The sequence below is a fragment of the Carassius carassius genome, chromosome 15 (genome assembly GCF_963082965.1).
Source record: "Carassius carassius chromosome 15, fCarCar2.1, whole genome shotgun sequence".
Lineage (NCBI taxonomy): Eukaryota > Metazoa > Chordata > Actinopteri > Cypriniformes > Cyprinidae > Carassius > Carassius carassius.
In genome coordinates, this window is record NC_081769.1 from 15,816,216 (window position 1) to 15,839,595 (window position 23,380).

At 37.6% G+C, this 23,380-nt stretch overlaps 2 protein-coding genes across 4 annotated transcripts; both read right to left on the bottom strand.

Annotated features, from left to right (window-relative positions):
• Positions 1–324: 324 nt before the first annotated feature.
• On the bottom strand, positions 325–14,233 carry rusc1 (RUN and SH3 domain containing 1). 3 transcript variants are annotated; one of them, XM_059567583.1, is made up of 12 exons: positions 14,085–14,233; positions 9,626–12,790; positions 5,305–6,303; positions 4,469–4,588; positions 4,293–4,369; positions 4,091–4,108; positions 3,677–3,851; positions 3,207–3,312; positions 3,037–3,083; positions 1,735–2,488; positions 1,465–1,629; positions 325–1,158 (listed from the first exon to the last, which is right to left on the bottom strand). In XM_059567583.1, the coding sequence occupies exons 2-12, from the start codon at positions 12,696–12,698 to the stop codon at positions 993–995; spliced, it is 5,700 nt and encodes a 1,899-aa protein (XP_059423566.1). In that variant the 5' UTR covers positions 12,699–12,790; positions 14,085–14,233; the 3' UTR covers positions 325–992. The 3 variants fall into 3 exon arrangements, with proteins under 3 accessions (XP_059423566.1, XP_059423568.1, XP_059423567.1); XM_059567585.1 differs by lacking the exon at positions 5,305–6,303; XM_059567584.1 differs by lacking the exon at positions 4,091–4,108.
• Positions 14,234–14,571: 338 nt separating this feature from the next.
• On the bottom strand, positions 14,572–19,218 carry fdps (farnesyl diphosphate synthase (farnesyl pyrophosphate synthetase, dimethylallyltranstransferase, geranyltranstransferase)). The gene is given in 9 exon segments (XM_059567023.1): positions 14,572–15,219; positions 15,294–15,428; positions 15,529–15,608; positions 15,611–15,726; positions 17,356–17,381; positions 18,025–18,105; positions 18,802–18,942; positions 19,106–19,167; positions 19,170–19,218. Coding segments are annotated over 9 exon segments (891 nt in total). The 3' UTR covers positions 14,572–15,018.
• Between the last annotated feature and the right edge of the window lie 4,162 nt (positions 19,219–23,380).

A 23,380-nucleotide genomic window follows, 5' to 3' on the forward strand; every position in this document is an offset into this window, starting at 1 on the left:
CACCCGCCTATAGGCGCATATTAATAATGCACTCTATAAATAACAAAGAAAAAATATTGCCTTGCTTTAGACCAGGTTTGAGTTGGTCTATTGCACAGTCTACTTTCAGTTAGACCAGCACGTCCATAGGCGCACAAATGAATGCAATTGCATTTGCTATTTAAACAACGCGGCGCAGGATGATAAAATGAAAACTGCATTGGGCTGAAACTAACAAAAACATTTGTGCCACAGCTTGCGCCGCATTGTGCCGGGTGTATGATAGGGCCCCGTAAGTCCGTCTATTAATTGTTGGTGTACAAATTAGGACAACAAAGTCAAGCAGTTAGTTTTTACACTGATTAGCCAGTAATTTCTTATAATAAACAGTTCAATAAAAATAAAACATTAATTGTATAATAACTTTAAGAGTTAACTTGAGTAAATCTGTCATTTATCTGTTAACGCAGCCCAAAAATAACCAAAACTCATGCCTTTGCAATAATGAAGAGGTGCTTGCCATGGTCTGATGATATGGTAAGAAATTTAAGGGGTTTTACACACAGTTTCAGATGAAAATAGGTTGCATATGCATATTGGTAGTTTATTAGACTTAAAACTATAATGAAATGCTGTTTTATGAATATACGCAACTTTGCAATGAGCTTTTTAAGTAAGATTCTGTGTGAGCTGATTGTTATGGCAACACCTAATAATAAATACACTATGATGTTTTTTTTTTTACTTGATTGTTATTCATTACCCATTTCTATTGTTTATCTGTCTATCTATCTTTGTAAAATCTAAATATATATTTATGATTTATACAGTTTCCTATATATCACAGAAAATATTCCAGACGTCACAAACCAGGCAACGAGGGTCAGAGATAAACAGATAAACATGTAACACGGCTACTAATAACTACATCTACTGTATATATGGTCTTTTTCCTTATACATTATCCCCTGATATTCTTTCACACAAACATACAGGCAAAAATTAAAGATAAATCACATGATAAGTGAAGCATAACCAATGGGAACAAGGCCTTCCTTGTGACCTTGACGACATCGAATCCAGTCATGGGCCACGCCTCCTAACAGGACAAGCTCCTCCCCCTTCCTGAAGCTCAGCTCTGTTCCAGTGCCTCTGTGGTCACACAGAGCTCGGACCATCCTGATGAATCAGAACACAAGACTCAGCATATTGCTGATAGCAAAAGCTTCAGAGACTTTACAGAGATTGCTTTATGGGTCAACATATTTAACTGTCATCGATGAATCTATGATTTTCATTTTTATTTATTTATTTTTGTATTTCTGAATAAACTAATAGACAAAAAGGAACATTGTGTCATTGATCTAAATAACCAGAAGCCCTTCAAAAGCACTTTATTTTTTACCATAAAAGGTCTAAACTTATCTTATAAAAAGCATAAATGTAAATCTGTTAGGAATATGAATAATCTAACAGAAACATTACCTCAGGGGCTTTGGCTGATCTCTGATTTCATTTATCTCTTCCTTCTCATTTTCCTCCTTATCTTTGCTTCTCTGGGGCTCTCTCTCCTCAGGCGGAGAACCCTGGCCAAGATTCACTATGCGAGTAAGGACGGATGCGCCTGGGGACAGCCACTGAGATGGGCGCCTATAGTATGAAAGAAGATAAAAAGATACATCACATAAATAAACCTGACAAAACATACTAAATAATACACTAAACTGACATTTAAAAAAAAAAAAAACATCAAACCTGCTTGCTGGTGGATTGTTGGGGCTCTTAGAAGCTCCAAAGAGCCGTCCCAGACCCCAGGGAACAGCAGCTCCACTATCTTTCAGGGAAAGATTGTCTCTTGGTTGCTGCCTGTTTTCTTCTGGACTTTTTGGATTCAGTGAGAAGCCAGGTTTGAAGTCTCCTGGTGAGTTTGGACTTTTATCATCCTCTGTGCTTGTGGCCAAACCAAAGTTCTGCCCTAAACGCTCCCCAAAACGCACTACTGCACCCCAGCCTTGCTGAAGAGCCTGGCCTGCCTGCTGGGAAAGGCTTCCGGCATTCAGAGGTATGGAGATCTCACTCGCTTTAAACCATGATAATGGCAGACTGGCTTCCTCCTTGGTGTTGCCTGATGACAGCGAAATTGGATTCCGATAGGCTGACAGATCAAGAATGTGACTCGTGAGACCTGATTGGAGATCTAAACCCAAACTGCCATGGTCTTTCTCTAACACGCTTCCAAGATGATGGCTACTTCCTTGGAAAAGACCCTTGGGTGACAAGTGGAAGCTGAAGTCTTCATTTGGTGGGCTATATATCTCAGATATGTGACTGGCTGGGGTGAGAGTTGGGGAGGAGGGGTCAAGGTGGTGATGCTGAAACAGCAGGTCGAGGTTAAAGGTCAGAAGAGAGAGAGGCTGCAGAAGGAGGAGAAGCTCCTCAAAAAGAGGCTTGCAGGAAGTTAGTGAGAGACGCATGAAGGAAGTGGGGCGGTAATATGTCTCCAACACATCTGTGGGAGTGAGGAAAAAGAAAATACAAAGATAAAAATTCTGATAAAAATGTATATTCATATATAATTTAATTATAAAAGCATCACTGGGGTTAAAACAGATCTACTATTATGATGCTTAATAAATTATATTCATTATGGGTTATCAAATAAATGTATATAATTACATTGTAGTGAGTAAAAGTTGCGTTTGCCTTTTACATGTATTGTATATAAAATATAAAAAAATGATTTTGTTTGTACACTCAGTTTGTTTAACAAGATTGACAGCATACTTAGGAAAGCTGAGCTTGATATTGTTCAGTATGTTGTAAAATCCAGCATGGGCTGATAATTATGTTTTGAAACATGGTAGCTGATCTAACCTTGTCATTAGCGGTTTAAAGCTGGTTGAATCTTGCTTGATCACCTAAAGCTGGTTATATAAGTCAGTAATTGGTTGTTGGCAGTCCAAAATGGTCCACTAGCTGCCATTGTTCCAAAAACCAGCTTGAGATGGATCATCAAGCCAGGATAACTGGAGAACAACAGTAAATATGAACACTTACCACTGCAGGACTGCAGATGTGAAAGCCAGTAATCCAGGAGCTTGACGCTTTATGACAGACACAGACAGAAGAAAAGAATAAATCAATGGAGAATAAAAAGAAGAGGGAGACAATCAATATCTTGTCAATAAAATCACTTTTTAGATGGGCCAAGGAAAGTTGTGGCTTACTTTAGAAGGCCAAACAGGAATGCGTTGAACTTGTGTCTGCTCTGCTTGAGCTGGGGAAGCCCTGCTACTTTAGTCTGAAGGTTGTGCAAAGCCTGTGAGCTCGGGCCTAAAGAACCACAATAAATGATGATTTTTACAAGCAAGTTATCACAAGCAAACCATTGATTATGAAATGCAAGGAAATGCAACAGAAACCATGGAATGTGTACAATGGTGAACAAAGTATTGAAATCCTGCTGAAGCTACAGAAAACATAAGACAATGAATATGAGCAACAAAAAAAAAGAATACTGAGGGAGAAAACCAAGGAATATTTAAAGACTGGAAGTATGACAGAGATGGGTGAGTCAATGCTGCAGGGATTCATGGTGCCAGAAAATAAAAGAACGAAACAAGTGTGAGATTGGAAGACGGAGAGAAAAAAAAAATAAGGGTAATTGTCTAGCATGCCATGTCCAGATGTCTTATACCTGGTTTGGTGGAGGCCTGAACCAATCCCCAGGGTGAATTTGGCCTTCTGCCTGCAATGAGGTCACTCTGGTGGGGCTTGAGTCCATCACAGAACAGGTTACGCAGGGCTGGGCAAAGGCACTGCAGTACCAGACGGCCCAGACAGGGATTTACACTGCTGTCTCCAGAAAGAGTCTGTCAACAGAGGTCAAGAAAGTGCAATGGAAGATAGGCAGATAAGAGGGGGTGAGAGACAGAGAGAACAAATAAAAAATGTGCAAAGCAATGGAGAAAAAAGGATATATGAAGTGTTTAAAATAAATAATAGAGTTAGAGAGAGAGGGATTATGAAAATAAGAGAAAGGTGAAAGGTGCATGAGGTTAGTGTGAAAATAAGTTATTTGCAAAGCTCATGTTTATGAACTTTGAAGTACCTCATCTACTGAGTAAAACTGGAGAAAGAAAAAGGAAGAGATAAGCCAAGTGCATGGAAGTGGCATGGAGAGAGGGGAAAAAACAGGTACGGTTTACTATTCTCTTAATGTTCAATTTTCCTTTTTTGTGGGAATGTTTATATTAAACTAACGTGGAGTTTCAGATGCCAAGTTTGAGAACAAACGTTTGTGCAAAACTGACCTTCTGTACAACAGTCCTGGACGAACTGAACTGAGCCAAAATGGCTTCCACTGCCACACTTACAGAATTGACAAGAACTGTGAGACAAAACGTATAAAATGTCAATAATTATTTACAAATGCAAAATAAAGACAAATACAGACCTAAGGTTTCTGAGATCTACTATACTGTATTACTTTTCTTTTCTTGCAGGCAGGCAGAAGACAGCCCTTCAACACTTAGTGAGGGCCTCACATCTTCTCTTATCCAGGCCGCATTCTTCTGCTCAGAGCCGTCAAATGAGAAGCTGCGAACAGCTATTAGGAGGCAAAGACAGCAGGGTGCGGTTATAAACTCGATTAACAGAAGAAAATGTATTACAGCTGATCTTGAGCCAATCCAGTGCAGTATATGACAGCAGCTCGCGAGGAACGTGTATAGATCTGATACAAATAATGAATAAATTCTGAAAGCTATTTATTCATTTCAGTCATATTTGGACTTGATTTGACATATTTGGGCTTGTCACATGCGAAAGCAAAACATGCTGAGCAACGTAAAAAATAAACACCAATGCCTTTAAAATCAACAAAAATATACGGTAATTGTCAGGGGTAAGAAATTAAATAAAATAAAGCATATCAAATAATTAATTAAATTTTTTTTTAAATGTAATTAAATATTGTACAGTCGTAAACACAAAGAAATGTAAAAAAATTAAATGAGAGCAAATATGATATAAAATAATTAACTTACATCATTTATAATCAAATATTTCAAGCAAACAAAAAATTAACAAACAGTTGACCAGTAAAAAAATAAATAAATAAGCCACATATTATCATTTGTTAGGTTCTGATGCCATCATGCAACAGACAACCACATATTTCACAGTCACAGACACAGACAGTGCTACAATATCCACAGGATATGAATGGAGACACAGCGACAAACAGACATGGTGTTTTACAATCAAAGAAAGTGGAAAGAAGTGAAGGAAAGTGAGAGAACTGAGAATGCACTGATCTCTTACTCAAAGTGAGCGGTGGTGGACTCAGCTGAGAGGGAAGTATGGGGACCGATGGCTCCCGCAGAGGGGCTTGAACAGGGGGTGTGTACAGGTAAGGGTAGTAAAGGGGGGCGGCAAGAGCAGGAAGGGTGTGACTGCGGGGGAACAGGGGTGAATAGAGACGGGCAACATCTGTGCCTGGAACTGGAGGCCCGGACCTGTGAGGAGGCGAGATCGCTCCTACAGGGGAAAGCCGTGGGGGGGCACCTTTATGCAAGGGGCAGTTTTTAGGGTGATAAAGGTAGTAAGCAGGGAAAGGTACAAGCTGCTGTTTGTTCTGTGCTGTGTTTTCATTGCTGTTGTGGTCAAAAAACGGGATGATTGGTGGTTTTGAGTCTTCAATGTTGTCTGAGTTCAAATCAAACAGCGAGTCGACATCTTTATAACTGTTTTTGTTCGCATAGCTCCGATTTTTAAGGTTTCGCATAGCTATGTACGTCTGCATGTCAATGTTTTTGTACGGCGTTATGTCGCCCTCAGTGAGAGTGTTAATGTCAGTTGGTGGTTCAGGGTCAGTGAACAGCTTTAGGCTGCTTCTTGTGTATCTGGCATCACTGTAAAGTAATTCATCATTTCTGATTGAATTGACTCCACTGTTATGTGGACAGAAGCTGTTTTTTGTGCTGTCAAGATCATGGCCACAGATGTATAAGGAGTCTAGGAAGCTGTCAGCAAGATTACAGCGGTGGTACAGAGAATCCATGTTACCATTGAGATCATTTTCTTGTTTACAGAACAATAACTTATTGTTTTCTGGGCCAGCACAGAACAGGGAGTCAGTATAGTCATCTTTGCTGCAGTCAAAAGTGGAATCTATGCATAACGGGTTTGAGATGTTTACAGAACCTTCACAATGGGTCACGGCATGATCCCTGTTTGTGTCAATGTGGTAAAACTGGGACAGGGGAGCAGAGTGCAGGTAATAAGGTGAGGTCAAGGAGAGGGACAGGGGAGGTGAGGACACTTTTACAGTTATTATGGGTGAAGAATTATGAGAGTATAACAATGGAGGAGTTTCAGAATAGAAAGGATGGGAAGAATGGTAAAACAGCAAACAGTGAAGAAAGAGGGAGAAAAAGAGAGAATGGAAAAAAGTTAGTGTCATTTAGAAGAAGAAAGAATGCACTTATGATGAAACAGATGAAAGAGAACTCCTTCAAACATTCAATATGCTGTATGTAAAGAGTGTTTTCTGTGTTACAATAATCATACAAACATTAGAACACAGCACAACATGCCATAGTGCATGGGGAGGAAATATGTACAGTATAACTCATTGTCTAAAGATGCGAAAATTTAGAGATTAATAATACATTTTTTTATCTGGACTGTACATTTTATGCCGCTCAAAGTGTGTCACAGGTCAGAACATTATAAAATAGTTTAGAAAAAAGAGAACGCCTAACTATTTTATATTAAATAAGTAAATAAGACACATGTATATAATTTCTTTGCTTTGTTTTTTTTTTTTTTTTTTACTATAGCAGCCAAACACACATACAAAAACTTACATTTTCAGCATATGGTATGCAAAGCCTAATAGCACTTTATCTGATCCCTAAACATTTGACCGTGTGCAGGAAAGCGGTCTCTGTCTAGGATCTCCCAAGGAGCTGCACTAGGATCACATTTCATCTGCAATGGCAACTTTTCCATGAAATACAAGCTACAAGGCCTAACTGTCTGGAAAATAAGCTTTTTCAGATCTAAAATACCTTATGATTCTTATCAGTAGATAGCATGTTGAATTTCAATTGATTATGCTGATAATTTGTTATAAAATTTAACCATCCAACACTGCAAAAAATGGCTTAACTGACTTAGCAGTTTTGTCTGAAAAGTAGTTAGCAGTTTTGTCTGTTTCTAGTCAAAATATCTTACAATTCTTAAATCAAGATACTTTTACTAGATAAGCCAAATGACTTAAGATATTTAGTCTTGTTTTCAAGGGGACAAAAACTAAATTAAGTGCATTTTGCTTAAAGGGTTAGTTCACCCAAAAATCTAAATTATGTCATTAATGACTCACCCTCATGTCGTTCCAAACCCGTAAGACCTCCGTTTATCTTCGGAACACAGTTTAAGATATTTTAGATTTAGTCCGAGAGCTCTCAGTCCCTCCATTGAAACTGTGTGTACGGTATACTGTCCATGTCCAGAAAGGTAAGAAAAACATCATCAAAGTAGTCCATGTGAACGAGTCAATCTTTTGTTCGTTATCTGGCTCGGCTCAGTGTTCATCTTCAGTTCTCTCTTCACGCCAGTTCAGTCAGTGTACTGTTTGAGTACATGAATTACTCCGGGATATTGGTTTGTTTTAACTCGGAGTGTCAGCCACATTAAAAAAGTTAACAGCTTAAGTCATTTGTGGATTAATGCATATTGGAGACGCGAACCATTTAAAACGATTCAGTTCGATTTGGTGAACTGGTTCAAGAAGATCCGGTTACACCGAATGATTCGTTCGCGAACCGGATATCACTAAACTGCAGTGAACGCGCTCACAACAGACCCGGAAGAGAAGACAATGCTGAATAAAGTTGTAGTTTTTGCTATTTTTGGACCAAACTTTATTTTCAATGCTTCAACAAATTCTAACTGACCCTCAGATGTCACATGGACTACTTTGATGATGTTTTTCTTAGCTTTCTGGACATGGACAGTAGACCGTACACACAGTTTCAATGGAGGGACTGAGAGCTCTCGGACTAAATCTAAAATATCTTAAACTGTGTTCCAAAGATAAACAGAGGTCTTACGGGTTTGGAACGACATGAGGGTGAGTTATTAATGACATAATTTAGATTTTTGGGTGAACTAACCCTTTAAAACAAGTAAAATTATCTGCCAGTGCAGATAATGGCAGATAATTTTTCTTGTTTTAAGCAAAATGCACTTAATTTAGTTTTTATCCCCTTGAAAACAAGACTAAATATCTTAAGTCATTTGGCTTATCTAGTAAAAGTATCTTGATTTAAGAATTGTAAAATATATTGAAAAGACACCAGACAAAAATACTAAGTAAGATAAGAGTAAGATAAGTCATTTTTTGTAGTGAACTGAATTCCCAGTCAGTCAAAAAGTGTACATTTTCATCACACAGTACATATCACTACAGAATTATGATTTACACACATAAAAACATTCTATTTTACCTTAACTTGCCAGATATTTCCCTCTCTCAGATGAAGTCAGTTTTGACTCAGCACTTACTGTTTCCCTGTTGCTGTATTGTGATTGGTGTAAAGGTCTGAGTCACACCTTTTCTAAACTTAAAAGTATGTGGTCATGTTCTTGAGCTGACTGACACAGCCAGAAATATGAGTCATGAAGGGTGTAAAGATTCAATAAAAAGCAATTTCATAGCACAAAATAAAGCAAAAGTACACAAGTTCAAGAGCTAAACACCAAAGCTTAATTCATTAATACTAATATCCATGAATAAGATGAATAGGGCTTATATTGCCAAAGCACGGGTTAGCAGAGTTGTATGATGTGCTAACCTTGTAAACAAAAATGAGGGCTCCATCAATTGTATTTGCTACTCAGTTTACAGGCACATTAGAGACCATTTATATCTGAAGTCAAAAGTGAAGTAACCTGATCCAAGCAAATTAGCCTTTTCCATTTGGCAGATAAACAGTACAGAAAGGAGCAGAGCAAAAGAGAAATGGCAAATTAAAAATAATGTAATGAGAGAATAACAAGCACAAGAGTATCAATTTAATAATAGGAGAAACAAGGCATGTCAGAAAAATGACAAAGCAAGGTTGAGGAGAGAGGAAGAGAAGTGTGTAGTGTGCATTATGGCTTTTGTATGAACATTATATGTGAGTATTATCATTTCAAGTTTTGAAATGTCAGTTGGTTTGAATTTGGCTCACCTAAAATAGAAAACTACTGACTAAAAAATAGGAAGGTTGACAAAGGAAAGTATGATACATAATGTGTGCCAGCCAGGGCGAAAGGCGAAGGAAGAGAGGATGAGAGAAAAAAGGAATTAGCCTGCTGAGGAGGATGAATAATTAATGGCTTCGTGACATCATGAGAAACAACACAGCATTAACCCTGCTGCATTCTGAAATTCCCTCCAGTCTTGCTCTGCTGATTCATCTACCCATCTGCCTGCGTGACTCCCATCTTGGCTCACCACTTTCCATTTCATCAGACTACTGTTCTTTTACTTTATCCTTAATATTCCACTGAATTTGCTAAACTGAGTTTTATTGTGTGGATGAACTCTCCAAGACAAAGCATGAACTATATTAATGAAATGCAACTTTACCTGATGTTCCAGTTTCCAAAGTCCAAGCTCCATCTGCCATTCCCCTAACTTCCACTTTGTCTTCATCATCCATCTTCTTGGTGTGAACAGCTTTATCTCTGTCATCACAAATAGTCCTAAGGCTGCCTTCACTTACTGAACAGCCAATTTGCTGGGACACTTTGGGTTCTGCTGGGCAATCTTCTTGTATATTCAGGCGGCACATTTCCCTAAAGAGAGACAATGAGGCAGGAGTGGGTGGCGGCTGAAGAAATGAGGCTTGTGCTTGGGAAGTATATTCCCAGCCATCCCCATCAATCTTCTCTCTTCTCCATTTGAGGTTGTACAGGAAATCAGGGTCTGGGGTGATAACAGTTGGATCAGGTTCTTGTTGAACAGGAGCTGGCAGGGAGCTCTGTTTGCTTCTGTTGCGTAATTCTTTAAAGGTTGTGACTTTTGAGCCTGAAGTTGAAGCTTGGCCTTTTTGCAACATGCCATCGTTCAACGATTTTCGCATCTTAAGGGGTGGCGACTCTGTATCTGGGGTGAAGGCTATCAGCCAATCAAACCTATCTGGGCGAGATGCATTGGCAGGCAGAGTGCAAGACTTGAGAGGAGGAAGTTCTGGAGGATTGGAGGAAATTGGTGGACAAGGGGGCAATGGTCGTGGAGGTGGTGGAGGAGGGGTATCTGAAATCATTGAAGTACAACCAAAGCTTCCAAAGCTGATATTTGGGATGTTTGTATTGCTAAGATCAGTGCTGTAATATGAGTTGGGAGATAGGCTTACATTGGATCCAAAACCACAGCTGCAGCTATGATTACAGTGTCCACCATTTCTCTTACGACGTCTTGCCATTTCTGTGAAAGATGTTGTCCTGTTTGCTTCCTTCTGTTCATCTTTACAAATTTCCTTTTCACTGAGAGTATGTAATTCATTTGCACCTGTAGACCTGTCTTTCCCAAATCTGGATCCTTCTTTCAATCTGGATTGCAACCCCTTATCTACTCCTTCTTCCTTCTGTATTCTGTTTACACTGATTTCTTCAATCTGAGAGAAATCAGAAATTGGCTGTTGCTCATTCTCCAGGATAATATCTACACAAACACCCAACTCAGGACTAAGTTTAAGCAATTCAGCTTGGGTGAGGCCTGCCAGCGCAAGCAACTTTCGGATTTCCACATCCAGAGCGTGAAAAGATGGAGGCTGCGGGAGTGATGGTGGAGATGGAACAGTTGGAGGCGAGGACATCGCAGGTGGAGGTGGCAATGGAGGAGGTCTGGATATTGGGGGTGGAAGGGACAGAGGAGTATTTTCTCTTTCAAGCTCAGCAAGTCTCTGAGCTTCTAGACGGGCTTTATGACGTCTTCTTGGAGGAGGAATAGGTGGTGTGGGGGAGGTGAGAGCAGGTCTGTCTGTATTTAGGGTGAAGTAGGGCACAGGCTGTGATGGAGGAGGAGGAAGGGCAGGAGGTTTTAAAGCTGGGGGTGATGATGACAATGCAGGAATGGTAGGAACAGGGACACTTGTAGAGAAATTAGTAGTGTTATTAGTGGATGAGACAGAGAAAACATCTCTGTTGATGTTCTCGTAAGAGTGTGATTCTGGGTGGGCACTCACATGCCTCGTTGGAGGTTTTGGGGGCAGAGGAGGAGGCTCCAATGGCGATGGAGCAAGTGAATCCGAGGCAGGGGTTTCATCAAGATCAGAAGGGGCTGTCATATCTACCCCTGCATCAGAAAATTCCTGGGATTCACTTGATTTGTTGCTTTTATACAACTTCCATGGGATGTCAATGTTGCCCATTTCATCCGAAACTCTAGTGATATCCTCATCGCCAAAGTCTAAACCTTCGTCCTGAAGTTTCACAAGATAAGCCAATTTCACCTCTTTGTTAACCCTCTGAAGCTTTTGCTGGTGATCCAACCTATCTCTGACAATCAGCTCACCATCCAGTTCCCAGTGTGCCAGCCTAACAATGCGGTAGAACAGATCCACTTTTCCCAACTCTTCTATGGTGTCTAAAAAATGGAGGAGATCCACTTTAATACATTTTTTTTCTTCTGATCCCTTGCTCTCTATGTAGTCAGAGCATGGAGAGCAAGGAGCTGAGGGATAGCCTTCATCAGGAGAGCAAGGCGATCTTGCAGAAGTGTTGAGATCCAATGGTAAGACACTGGACTGAAAGGCAGGGCAGTTGGTGTCCAGGGAACAAGACGATGGATAGCATTCAGTGGCCTCTTGGTCCTGGGATGACAATGAAAATGTATCAGGACAGTCACACTCCAGATCTGAGCAGCTGCTGATGGATGTGGATGAAGATGAGGTAAAAGATGTAAGGGAGAAGTTCAGCATGGAATCTGGACAATTGCAGCAAGAAGGGACAAGAGTATCATCATCTTCGTCGTCTTCATCTTCATCATCTTCACCATCTTTACCATCACAATTGCCGTTGCCATTCTCGTCAACATTAGCATTCAGATTTACACTACAGTCATCATTTTTGAGCTGACCACCCTCTTTTTCATCCACATTGCAATTGTCCTCCTCTCTCTCCTCCACTGGGTTGACATGGGGTTGCTTTACTTCTGGCTTACTATCATCTTCTTTGATGTCTTTTTTTGGAACTGGCAATTCCTTCTGTGGGGGTGGTGGTATTGGCGGCTTCATTTGTTGCCTGATGTTTACAGTGTTATTGTTGTTATGGTTGTGATTAAAAAGGCTGTTGCTATCCTGAGGTGAATGGCCATCACAACACAGACAAGGTAGGCTGGGCTCATTACAGTTTGGATCCACAGCTGGGACTATGTTTGAAACAGTGTGTCCACTTTTTGGTTTTGAGATTGCTGGTATTGCATGAGCACCATTCTTCTGTGGCCGCACCAGTTTGGATTTAACCACTCGTGCACCTTGACTGGGGCCTTTCAACCTGGAAGACTCAGGTGGTCCCCGAGTGCCACGACGAGGGGATGAAGATGCTGTGTTCGTGTTTTTGTCCTCCCTCTTAGCCCCTTGGCTTGGTTTTACCTCCGTACGCCTACTGACAAACCTGTGGGAACGTGGGGCCACAGAGGGACGAGAGGAGGGGTGCATGGTGGGATTGTTTTTATGTCCTGATTGTTATTCTTTTGTTTTTATAAGGAGTTTGAAAACATATGGGGTCACATCTTGGATCTAGTTAATATCTGAAATATCAACAAAAACAGATGTTGTTTAGAAACACAAAAATGTACCACCTTTCTTGAGCTATGGGACAAAATAATTGTTCACAATTTAGCATCACCCAGTAAATACAAAAAAAGTAGCACTTCTCTGTTGCTTCTGGACTTATATTGAACATAATATTATTTCCAAGCATAAAAATGTATACACTATTCTATCACTGAAACACATACCATACACATCAGCTTTATAGAAACTGCTTGAATGCTAAGCACTAATATTCAATTGATTGTCTAAAAAATTTAAATTTTAATAATAATGACGATTTTAATAATAATTTCAATAAGAATACTTGTGTGTATTATATGTATTAAATATATATATATATATATATATATATATATATATATATGATAGGTAACAAATTGATAGCCTGAATGCACTGTAAGTCACTTTGGATAAAAGCGTCTGCTAAATGCATAAATTCAATTTAATTTAATATCATTTTATTTTATGTTAATAATAATTCTAAATATAAAACAGTATTCATTTAGGCATATTATATCAATATTATTAAAATAACATTATTTTTTTAAAGTAAAGAAAAATGCCTACTAATTACATTAAAAGCTTGGCATCTTTTCAGTCTTTTGTTGCATTCACCCCAAACCATAATGACCTCAAGTAAGAACAAATTTGTATTCATTTGCAGAATTTTTACATTACAAAGGGAATACTCAAAAATATATTATCATGCCCTTTAGAGAGAGAACAAAATGATTATAGCCTGACCCTTAACATATCCGGAAATCTCTTTATTCTACTATTCAAAATCTGTGCCTTTTCTCTGCGTGATGCATGTAGAGCAGAAAATCGTAGCAATGAGCAACTCTGTTTTTGCTCTTCATGAACACCGTGGGCAACGCACTGCTCGCGCCCAATGTCCTTGGATACAGAGGATGTAAATCTAGGCCTAGCGCGCGAAGTAAATAAACTCATGACTGAAATCAATACAATACAACATTTGAACTGCACGTAATATAAGACGGCGTTGTCTATTATTTATTTTTCGGTCGGTAATTTATTAAATATGTATAGAGTATTAAAATTATGTCTAATAAGATGTAATGACACCTCCTCCATTAACATCAACGGTACTCTGTGAATACTGGAGACTAAAATTTCTCAATTATAACGTATCTGTTCATGATATATCTTAAATTCCTTATAAAAAACAACAACAGATTCATCAGATAAATCCGGCAATAAAACCAAACGCACAAAATCCAGCAGACAATTAAATACGAAACAAATTACCTCATTTCCAGAAATATATAAAGTACGCGTTGTTCTTGATCTTGAGGTCTATTCCATCGCTCAAGCCATGACTCTGTAATTATTATACGCCGTTCTTCTATTTCCTCCTGTCTATCGCTCCGTCATCCAGCCCTCCCCCTCCCCTCTTCTCTCATCCCATCCTTGAGACCACGCCCCTCTCCTCTGCCTGGACCCAACCGAGAGCGGCGAGCACACACGACTTTGCTTCCACACACTCATTTAAACACCTCTTCACACAGAAAAGTGCATGATAAAAGAATGATAAAATTTCATCATTAAAAGCACATTGCTCGTCTTTCTACAATCCAAATTTACAGCAATGACGGGGACTGATAAACGATCGGATTTGTGAGACCAGACCACATTCTAGTATAGTGTATAAATGTACAGTACAAATTAAAAACATTTTTTTAATAGAAGGATCCTGAGTTCTGCATGGGCTTAGACCATTAATTGAAATTAACTGTTTTTAAGGAATATATGCATTTATTCAGTAGTTTGATGGTTCTCATTCTCAGAATATACATTTTCTTATGTAAATGTTTATTTTAATCTATACAGCTTTTCTTTTTTTCTTTCTCATTTATCCAAAGACGTTGAAAATACAATCCAAAAATCTTATGAAAATATATGGTTTATACACACACACACATATATACAGTATATCCCCCAAGTGAAACAATGGCAGGTGTTGTTTGTGTGCTATAGACCTCTGAATCAGCCTGTTGTATTTCTTGTATTGTATTATGAAAAAAATAACTAAACTCTTGACAGTATATTTAAAGTGCAGATAAAACCTAATGTTTCCATATTTACTCAACCTCTAAAATTCTTCACTGCATTTTTAGTTGTCCCAAGTCTGCGTGCCTAAAAATACTAATTCTGAAGCCCTTTCATTTCTCTGAACCGCACCTTATTTGTTTCTCTTATATATTTTTTTGGCAAAATTAAGAAACACAGCGTGAGGCAGATTTTTGGCATGAAGCTGGATGAGTTTTTTAAGACGGCGATAGCTCTCCTCCTCGTGTTGATGGTATCGGATAGGCATTTCCAGAGTATCATACAAAGCCTTGACCCGATCAACACTTTCAGCATCACTTTGTCCGTAACATGCCTGAAAGAAAGAGGGAAAACCTGTTAACTTTTCTGGAATAATTTCCTTTTAGAAACTGTCCCACATTTTCTCACCTCTAATTCTGCCCTCTGTTCAGGTTTCATGATGCCCAGTGCGCTCACCACCAGCCAGCTGCATTTGTTGTCCTGGATATCCGTGCCAATCTTTCCAGTCACTGCGGGGTCCCCATAACAATCCAAGTAGTCATCCTGTCAATGACAAACATGTTCTGAATGCTTTGGGATATTACAAACAGAGAAGATCGGATAGCTTTCAGGCTTCTAAAGTGTTGCTTTATTATCCTAATACCTGTATCTGAAAGAACTCTCCCATCTCAAGTAAAATTGTTTTTGCATTGTTGTGTTCGGTCTTGTTTTCAATCCCAGCAAAAGTTGTAGGTGTGTTACCTCAGTAAAAAGCTCAAGAAGATGGACATAGTAGCACTGTCCTACTTGGCAATGTCTGCGAAGAAGACGGTAGATCGCCCCCTCCAGGAGAAAAGCATCATTAACCCTTTCATGCATGAATTATGATAACCTCAGTCAGGATTTTATTGCTCTTAGGGCATGAAAAACAAGAATTGATTTTTATTTGATTTTTTTTACAAATTTTTCAAAGAGATCTTCAGATGTCCACTTGAGTGGACAGCATGCGGTTGGTTTAAACTGAAGATATACTGTATTAAATATAAGACAATAATCAAACCGATAAAGTATGTGAATTTAACAAACTAATCAATGCAATTATATCAAATAATGTGAAAACTATAAAATATATGCAAAAAATATAAATGCAAAATATTGCAATGGCTTCATACAACTTCATACAAGTTGCACTTCGCGTATCTATGATATCAGAACATTAGGACGTGATTCCATCAGAATTTTCTACATCCTGTCAAGGTACAACTGTGGAAACCACTCAGATGCTCCCTCCAGTGCACCAGAGTATGGAGATTTACCCTTATTAGCTGATAATTATGATTATGTTCAAGATGGACATGCACATTTCTATCATAGCCCTCCTCTGAGAAAACCTAGCGATACGTTTTTTCAATCTCAGTGTTGGGGGTAACGCATTACAAGTAACATGCATAACCCATTCAGATTACTTTTTTGATGTTACAAGTAAAGTAATGTGTTACAAGTAACATGCATTACCTAATCAGATTACTTTTTGATCTAACAAGTAATTAACTACAAGTAATGTGCATTACCTAATCAGATTACTTTTTGATGTAACGAGTAAAGAAACGCATTACAAGTAACATGCATTACGTAATCAGATTACTTTTTGATGTTATGAGTAAAAAAACGCATTACAATAACGCATATTACATAATCAGATTACTTTTTGATGTTATGAGAAAGGAAACGCATTACAAGTAACATGCATTATGTAATCAGATTACTTTTTGATGTTATGAGTAAAGAAACGCATTAAAAGTAACATGCATTACGTAATCAGATTACTTTTTGATGTTATTAGTAAAAAAAACGCATTACAATAACATGCATTATAAAATCAGATTACTTTTTGATCTAACAAGTAAAGTAATGCATTACAAGTGTCATACATTATGTAATCACATGACTTTTTTCGATGTCATTGAAAATTACATTCTAATAATACAAATACATTTATTTACAGTAGAAAAAGTCAATGCATATTAAGTTTTTAAGTTTTAAATTTCAAAAACAATATTCACATTATAATTATGAATTGTAGCTGAAATATAGCCATTGCATGCATGACGTCCACCATAGTGGACATGTGATTAATCAGAGTTTTCTCTCAATCTAAAATCAAAACTTGGAAAATTTTACTGTGATATGACTCATTCGATATTGCTTTATGCTGCAATATTTTTTTTTACCTAAAAGAGTCTCCTAGGATAGAAGGAATGGGTGGATATTCTGGAGCAACTTGGCATGTCTGACTGATCCTTGGCCATCTTGGTTTGGAGGGGGAAAAAATCGAAACACAAAGGCTTGCCACTTGGTTGCAATTTATAGGATGATGCACCAGGGTCCAATGAAGAGATTGATGTGCAACTTTGCCATAAAAACCCGTGCAAATTCAAGAAAATGCTTTTTTAATAGCTGTCCACTGTAGTGACCACTATGTGTGAAAGGGTTAATGGCATCCAGACCAATACCTTCCTGACAAATACATAAACAACATACTGTAGATTAGCAAAGATATTAAATAATCCACACAACTGATATACACTGGTATAAAAGAACACACACACATTTATATACGTAAAATATATATTGTTATCAACATATATTTATATATTATTATTATTATAAATATATATGAATATAGTATACTGGCAAATATAATACCTATTCCACTTATAAAAGTCCTGTAAATTAAAATAATTCGGTCAACCCTAGAAAGTGATTATTATGATTGTTCTTAACAGTAAAAGTATTATAATAATAATCAATATTCTTTTGTGTAAATAAAGTATTGAAATAAAAATGTGGAATTGAGTTCTACTATTATTATGATGATGAAGATGATTAATAATAAATTGATTAAGTTTAATATCAAGAGGACAAAATGTTACATAATAGAAAATCACTATATTTTTTTCATCTGTGATCACCACACAGAATATGCACGTTTTTATTTTTTTTAAGATTCCGACTCAAATAATAAAACTAAATTGAATGGAAAATATGACTATAACATAAACAAATGTAATGTATCAATATTCACTGCTTGTAATGCAATTTGACAGTATCATCAGCATATATCTCAAACCAATCATGAATCAATCAATCAATCAGTTACCTTCTTATACCAACAGGGTTGACCCCTTCTTGTCAGGGATGTATCCATAATGTCATCAGACACCAAGAAAAAAGCCTGAAGCTGGGGAGAAAACCAAACGTTTTGCACTGCACAAATTTTTTAGTTTGCATTGCAATTGACCTTATGACAGATAAATGACTGACAGCCCAAACTGCCAATCAGATTGCTGCACTAAGAAGCATTGCTGCCATAGTGTCCATCAAGCTGTAAAGTCTATTAAGGTGTTGTTATAGCAGATGTCAGTCAGATACTAGGTATCCAGAGTGGCTTGTTAATAGTTTTGTTCGTTCCTTTCCTGAGACCAGTCAGTAATCTTGAATAATGCATGAAATGGATCAGACTGGTCTTTCTTTATGACACTGACACCTTCATTTTACACTTGTGAGATTCTGTCATTTTTTTCTCCATTAAATAAAAAAGCTGTACAATTAAAGTGTGTGAGTTTGGTTTTTTATTATTGATACATGTAATTTAAGTGATTACATAACATTTTAAATGGAAGTATGTTTCATTGTCTGAAAAAATTAAGACTGAAAAGTTTGGTTTATTTCCTCTGTCAATCTCTAGCTACGTTTAGTGTAAATGTATACCAAATGCAGATGGAATTCATCCAAGATATTTGTGCAGTGATAAACTTTGATAAACTACATTTGAAATAATTTAGTCTGAAAACATCTTGTACACCAGCGAGCAAGCTGACTTGCATTGTCAGTAACCGTTGTCATAAGGTATATTAAAAGTATAAATTTCACACACCAGTTCAATGCACCATCCAACCAAAAGGGCTCTGTGAACTTCATCAGGGGGCAGTTCAGAAGGAGAGACCAGCTCCCGCAGCGAACCAATCACAGACAAGCCTCGGTTTCTCTTGCCTCCAGGAGCATTGTACCGAAGCACCTAAAGAAAATTTATACTTATTTCAAAAACAAAAAGAAAAGCCAAACAGGTAAATAATAAAATTAATTGAATAGAGTGTTGTTTCAGAATGATTTCAGATCTGTTCTAGAGTTTAAACTTCAGATTTCCTCACTCCAATCAGGCTGGGAGAGGTTTACTCTACCTCTCGGAGTCTGTTGAACGCATCAGACAGAACTGGATCAGTGAAGTCCTGCTCTGTAAGTCAGACACCAACTTCTCAAACTCTAAATCAAAGAGCTGAGCATCTGACAACATCTTGCCTTTCTGCTGGACACCGTTACTACACCTGCTGTCACCCTGAAGTGACAGAGCACACAAATATAGTGGCACTGAGACATAAATCAGAAACAGGCAAACATATGGCATAGGGATTACTTATGACTTGAAAAATATGGAAATAATATGTTGTCCTAAACTGAAAATACACACTGCATGCATAAAAATCTGCAGACATCTTAACGTGGAGCTTTGATCATGCATTGGGTTTCATCTGTAGTAAAAGCCTGATTTAGCATGTTTGCTATTATGTGACAGTGGAAGAAATATTATATCCAGTTTTAGGAAATAACATTCACACACTAGCAATGTAAAAATGATCGCATAAACTTTGCTAGCTTCGTTATGACAGCAGCATTAAACATCATTTACATAGTATTTGAGATTAACTAAAAAGAGGTTTATTTTGACTTACCATCACGAATCTGTCCTTGCACAGACTACTGTCACTCACAATTCTGTTTTTGTTTCACCTGCCGTATGAAAAGTCGAGACGGCCCCTAATATCGAAGGTATACCTCATATTGTAGTTTTTTGTATATTTGTTTCAGTCAGTAGGCTTCGTTTTAAACTACAATTTCCGAAATGCTATGCGCATGATCTGTTGGGGCGTGTACTCAAGAGCTCATATGACATCACGAGCGTCCATTGCTTGAAGTAATAGAAGGAGGATGGGCTCCAGAGGAATCAGCCAGTGAGGAGAGACAGAAAAGACTGGTTTGCACAAAGCCTGTCTGTGTGTACTCAGTATGTTAAATTGTTAGGTATGTTAAAACATGCATACACTTTTCTTCATCGTCTTACATATTATTGTAATATAACGTTCACTTTCCCAGTAAAGCTTTGTTAAAGGCACATGATGTAATTTTTAGAAAATTGGACCAAAAAACTACACAGACTCTCGTAGATTACAGTTTGCAACTAGACGGATGTAGCTACTGTCACTTCCTCTACAGTAAAAAATCTGGGTGTTATATTAGACAGCAGCTTGTCTTTTGAAAACTGTTAAAAAACAGCATTCTTCCATCTTAGAAACATTGCCAAGCTACGAAATATGTTACCTGTTTCTGATGCAGAAAAGCTAGTTCATGCATTCATGACCTCTAGAGTGGACTATTGTAATGCACTTCTAGGTGGTGTTTCTGCATTTTCAATACATTTACAAGCTTCTTGTAAATGAGTCCTTAAATTTCTGTCATATGCACATAAACTGACAGTCACCCCATATAAGCTACTACTAAATAATGTAGAAACTTAATTTTCTGTAAAGTTGCTTTGCAATGGTTTGTATGGAACATAAATGGAAGATTTGAAATGGGTCTGTAATTTGCCAGTTCACTATGATCTAGTTTTGGTTTCTTAATAAGAGGCTTAATAACCTCAACTGAATGGTTTTGGGACGTGACCTAAAGATAATGATGGGTTAATAATATTGAGAAGCGGTTCTTCTGCTACAGGTAACAAAAAGAGAAAATTTTGTGGGTACAGGATCTAATAGACATGTTTTTGCTTTCGATACAGTGATAAGTTTATTTAGCTCTTCCTTGTCCTATAGTTAGTTGTAAAGCACTGCAGTTTATCTTTGGGTGAGATGGATGAAACTGAAGTATTAAACGCTGTAGAATCTACATTTGTTATTGTATTTCTGATGTTATCTATTTTATCAGTGAAGAAATGTATAAAGTCATTAATATTAAACGTTGATGGAATATTTGAATCAGGTGGTGTCTGGTTATTTGTTAATTTAGCCACTCTGCTAAATAAAAACCTTGGATTGTTTTGGTTATTTTCTATGAGTTTGTGGATATGCTCAGCCCTGGGAGTTTTAGAGCCTGTCTATAGCTGGACATACTGTTTTTCAATGCAATTCTAAAAACTTCCAAGTTAGTTTTTCTCCATTTGCGCGCAAGACTACAAGTTTCTTTCTTGAGAGAGTGAGTATTACTTTTATACCATGGCACAGTAAGTTTTTCTCTAACCTTTTTCAATTTGATGGGGGCAACAGCTTCTAATATATTAGAGAAAATAGTGCCCATGTTGCCAGTCATTTCGTCTAGTTCATGTGTATTTATTGGTACACAGAGCAGTTGAGATAGATCAGGCAGGTTATTTGCAAATCTGTCTTTGGTGGCTGGGACAATAGTTCTTCCCAGATGATAACGCGGAACCGTATAGTTAATATAATTAATACGCAGAATGTATGATACAATGAAATGGTCAGTAACATCACTTTGATGTACGATAACTATATCGTTTCCATGCGATATAATTAAGTCTAGTGTATGATTAAAATTATGAGTGGGCCCGGTGACATTTTGCTTGACTCCAAAAGAGTTTATTAGGTCAGTAAACGCTAGTCCTAATGCATCATTTGTATTATCAACGTGAATATTAAAATCTAGTATTGTAGCCCATACTCGGAATTGGCACTCTGCATTTAATGTTATTGTGGCCAGCCTAAGGCACACCTGTGCAATATTCATGCTGTCTAATCAGCATCTTGATATGCCACACCTGTGAGGAGAAGTGCTCACTAACACAGATTTAGACAGATTTGAGAAGAATATTTGAGAGAAATAGGTATTTTGTGCACATAGAAAAAGTATTAGATCTTTGGGCAAAAACTAAATTGTTTCATTTATAATTTTGTTCAGTGTATTAACAGAAATATTAATGCTATTACAGTAGATGTATTCATAATCATTATTATTATACAATGTACTGTATAACATCTTACTACCACTACTAATAAATGTCATCACCACCATAATAAGAGAGAAATAATGACTGAATAATTTGATAATTATCTCAAGTAAATATTCATTTTCATGACAGGCAGTATACATTTTATTTTTATTATAGACATAATTTCTTTCCACAGAACATTACTTTCATTCATTTAATTTCAAAGGTGATCTTTTAACAGGCAGTTACATTTGTGTCAATTACTGTACATTTGCCTTCCTAATGGTACTTTAGAGCAATATATTGTTTCTGTGATAAAGTTCGTATGGCAGAGAAGGAAGGAGACCAGAGTCGGCGTACTGAGGCTCGTGGGAACTTTATTATGCTGAATCAAAGAACGGAAAACAAAGTCGCGCCACATGCGCATAAATCATAACATTGATACTTTCAGGCTCTCGCTTTCTGTCGGTCGCTTCCTCCCACGAGTCCTCAGGTCTCTCGTTTGTCTCTGGTTCCCAGCTGGCTTAAATACTGCTTCCCCACGCCAATCACTGCAATGAGAAGCAGGTGTCACTTGTCTCTCACTTAACTCACTTACCACCACTGATCTCCTCACTCTCTCTCCCGTCGCAGACCTCGCTAAACCACACCTCTCCTGCCACAGTTTCTTTGAAGGTTTTTGACCGAACATTGCTGATTTTAACTTCTTGAATAAAGGGAGCATAACAGTGCAGATCCTTTTTCTATTTTTTTATTCATCCTTTGATCTCGCACCTGGTAAAGACTTTTTTGGATGTGTGTATTTAGATTTTTCTTTATGTCTAACTATTTAATACACACTCCACAAAATATCTTTATTTTTTTACTTAAGATGGCAACCTCAACTAAGACTTTTGAATTCAGTAAAGAAGATTATTCAAGGATTATTCTCAAAGATTCCCTGTTTGATGACAACTCGACAACTTGTGATCCTTGAAGATTTGAAGAAGCAGCTCAAACTTTTTTACAACAAAGAGACCAGATTTCTTCTCCATGCTATCACTCTTAGTGACTACCTTAGAAACAAGATAATTCCTTGTGGTCTTTGAATCCAAAAATCACCAACTACTGGTTTCAGTAACCCTGAATTCTGTGAACGATAGGGTGAAATCACTAACAAGTGTTCCTTTGATTTGATGGTCCTAATAATTCAAGAAACTACTAATCAGCTCAATAAGATTCGTCAACAGATGCAAGAGACACGGACCAGTTTGGAGAATGATTGTGTTGATAAAGAAAAATTGAGAGACTGGTTTTTGGAGAGAGATCAATACAAAGAGAAGTTAGAAATATTAAGAAGAAAATGTTGGAAAGAGATGCAGAGGACTACTGTCTTGGGATGGTGTACCCAAGGAGACATCTAGAGATCTAGAGATAAAATTCAGAAAAGATTCCCTCATCAACATGTGTCCATAAA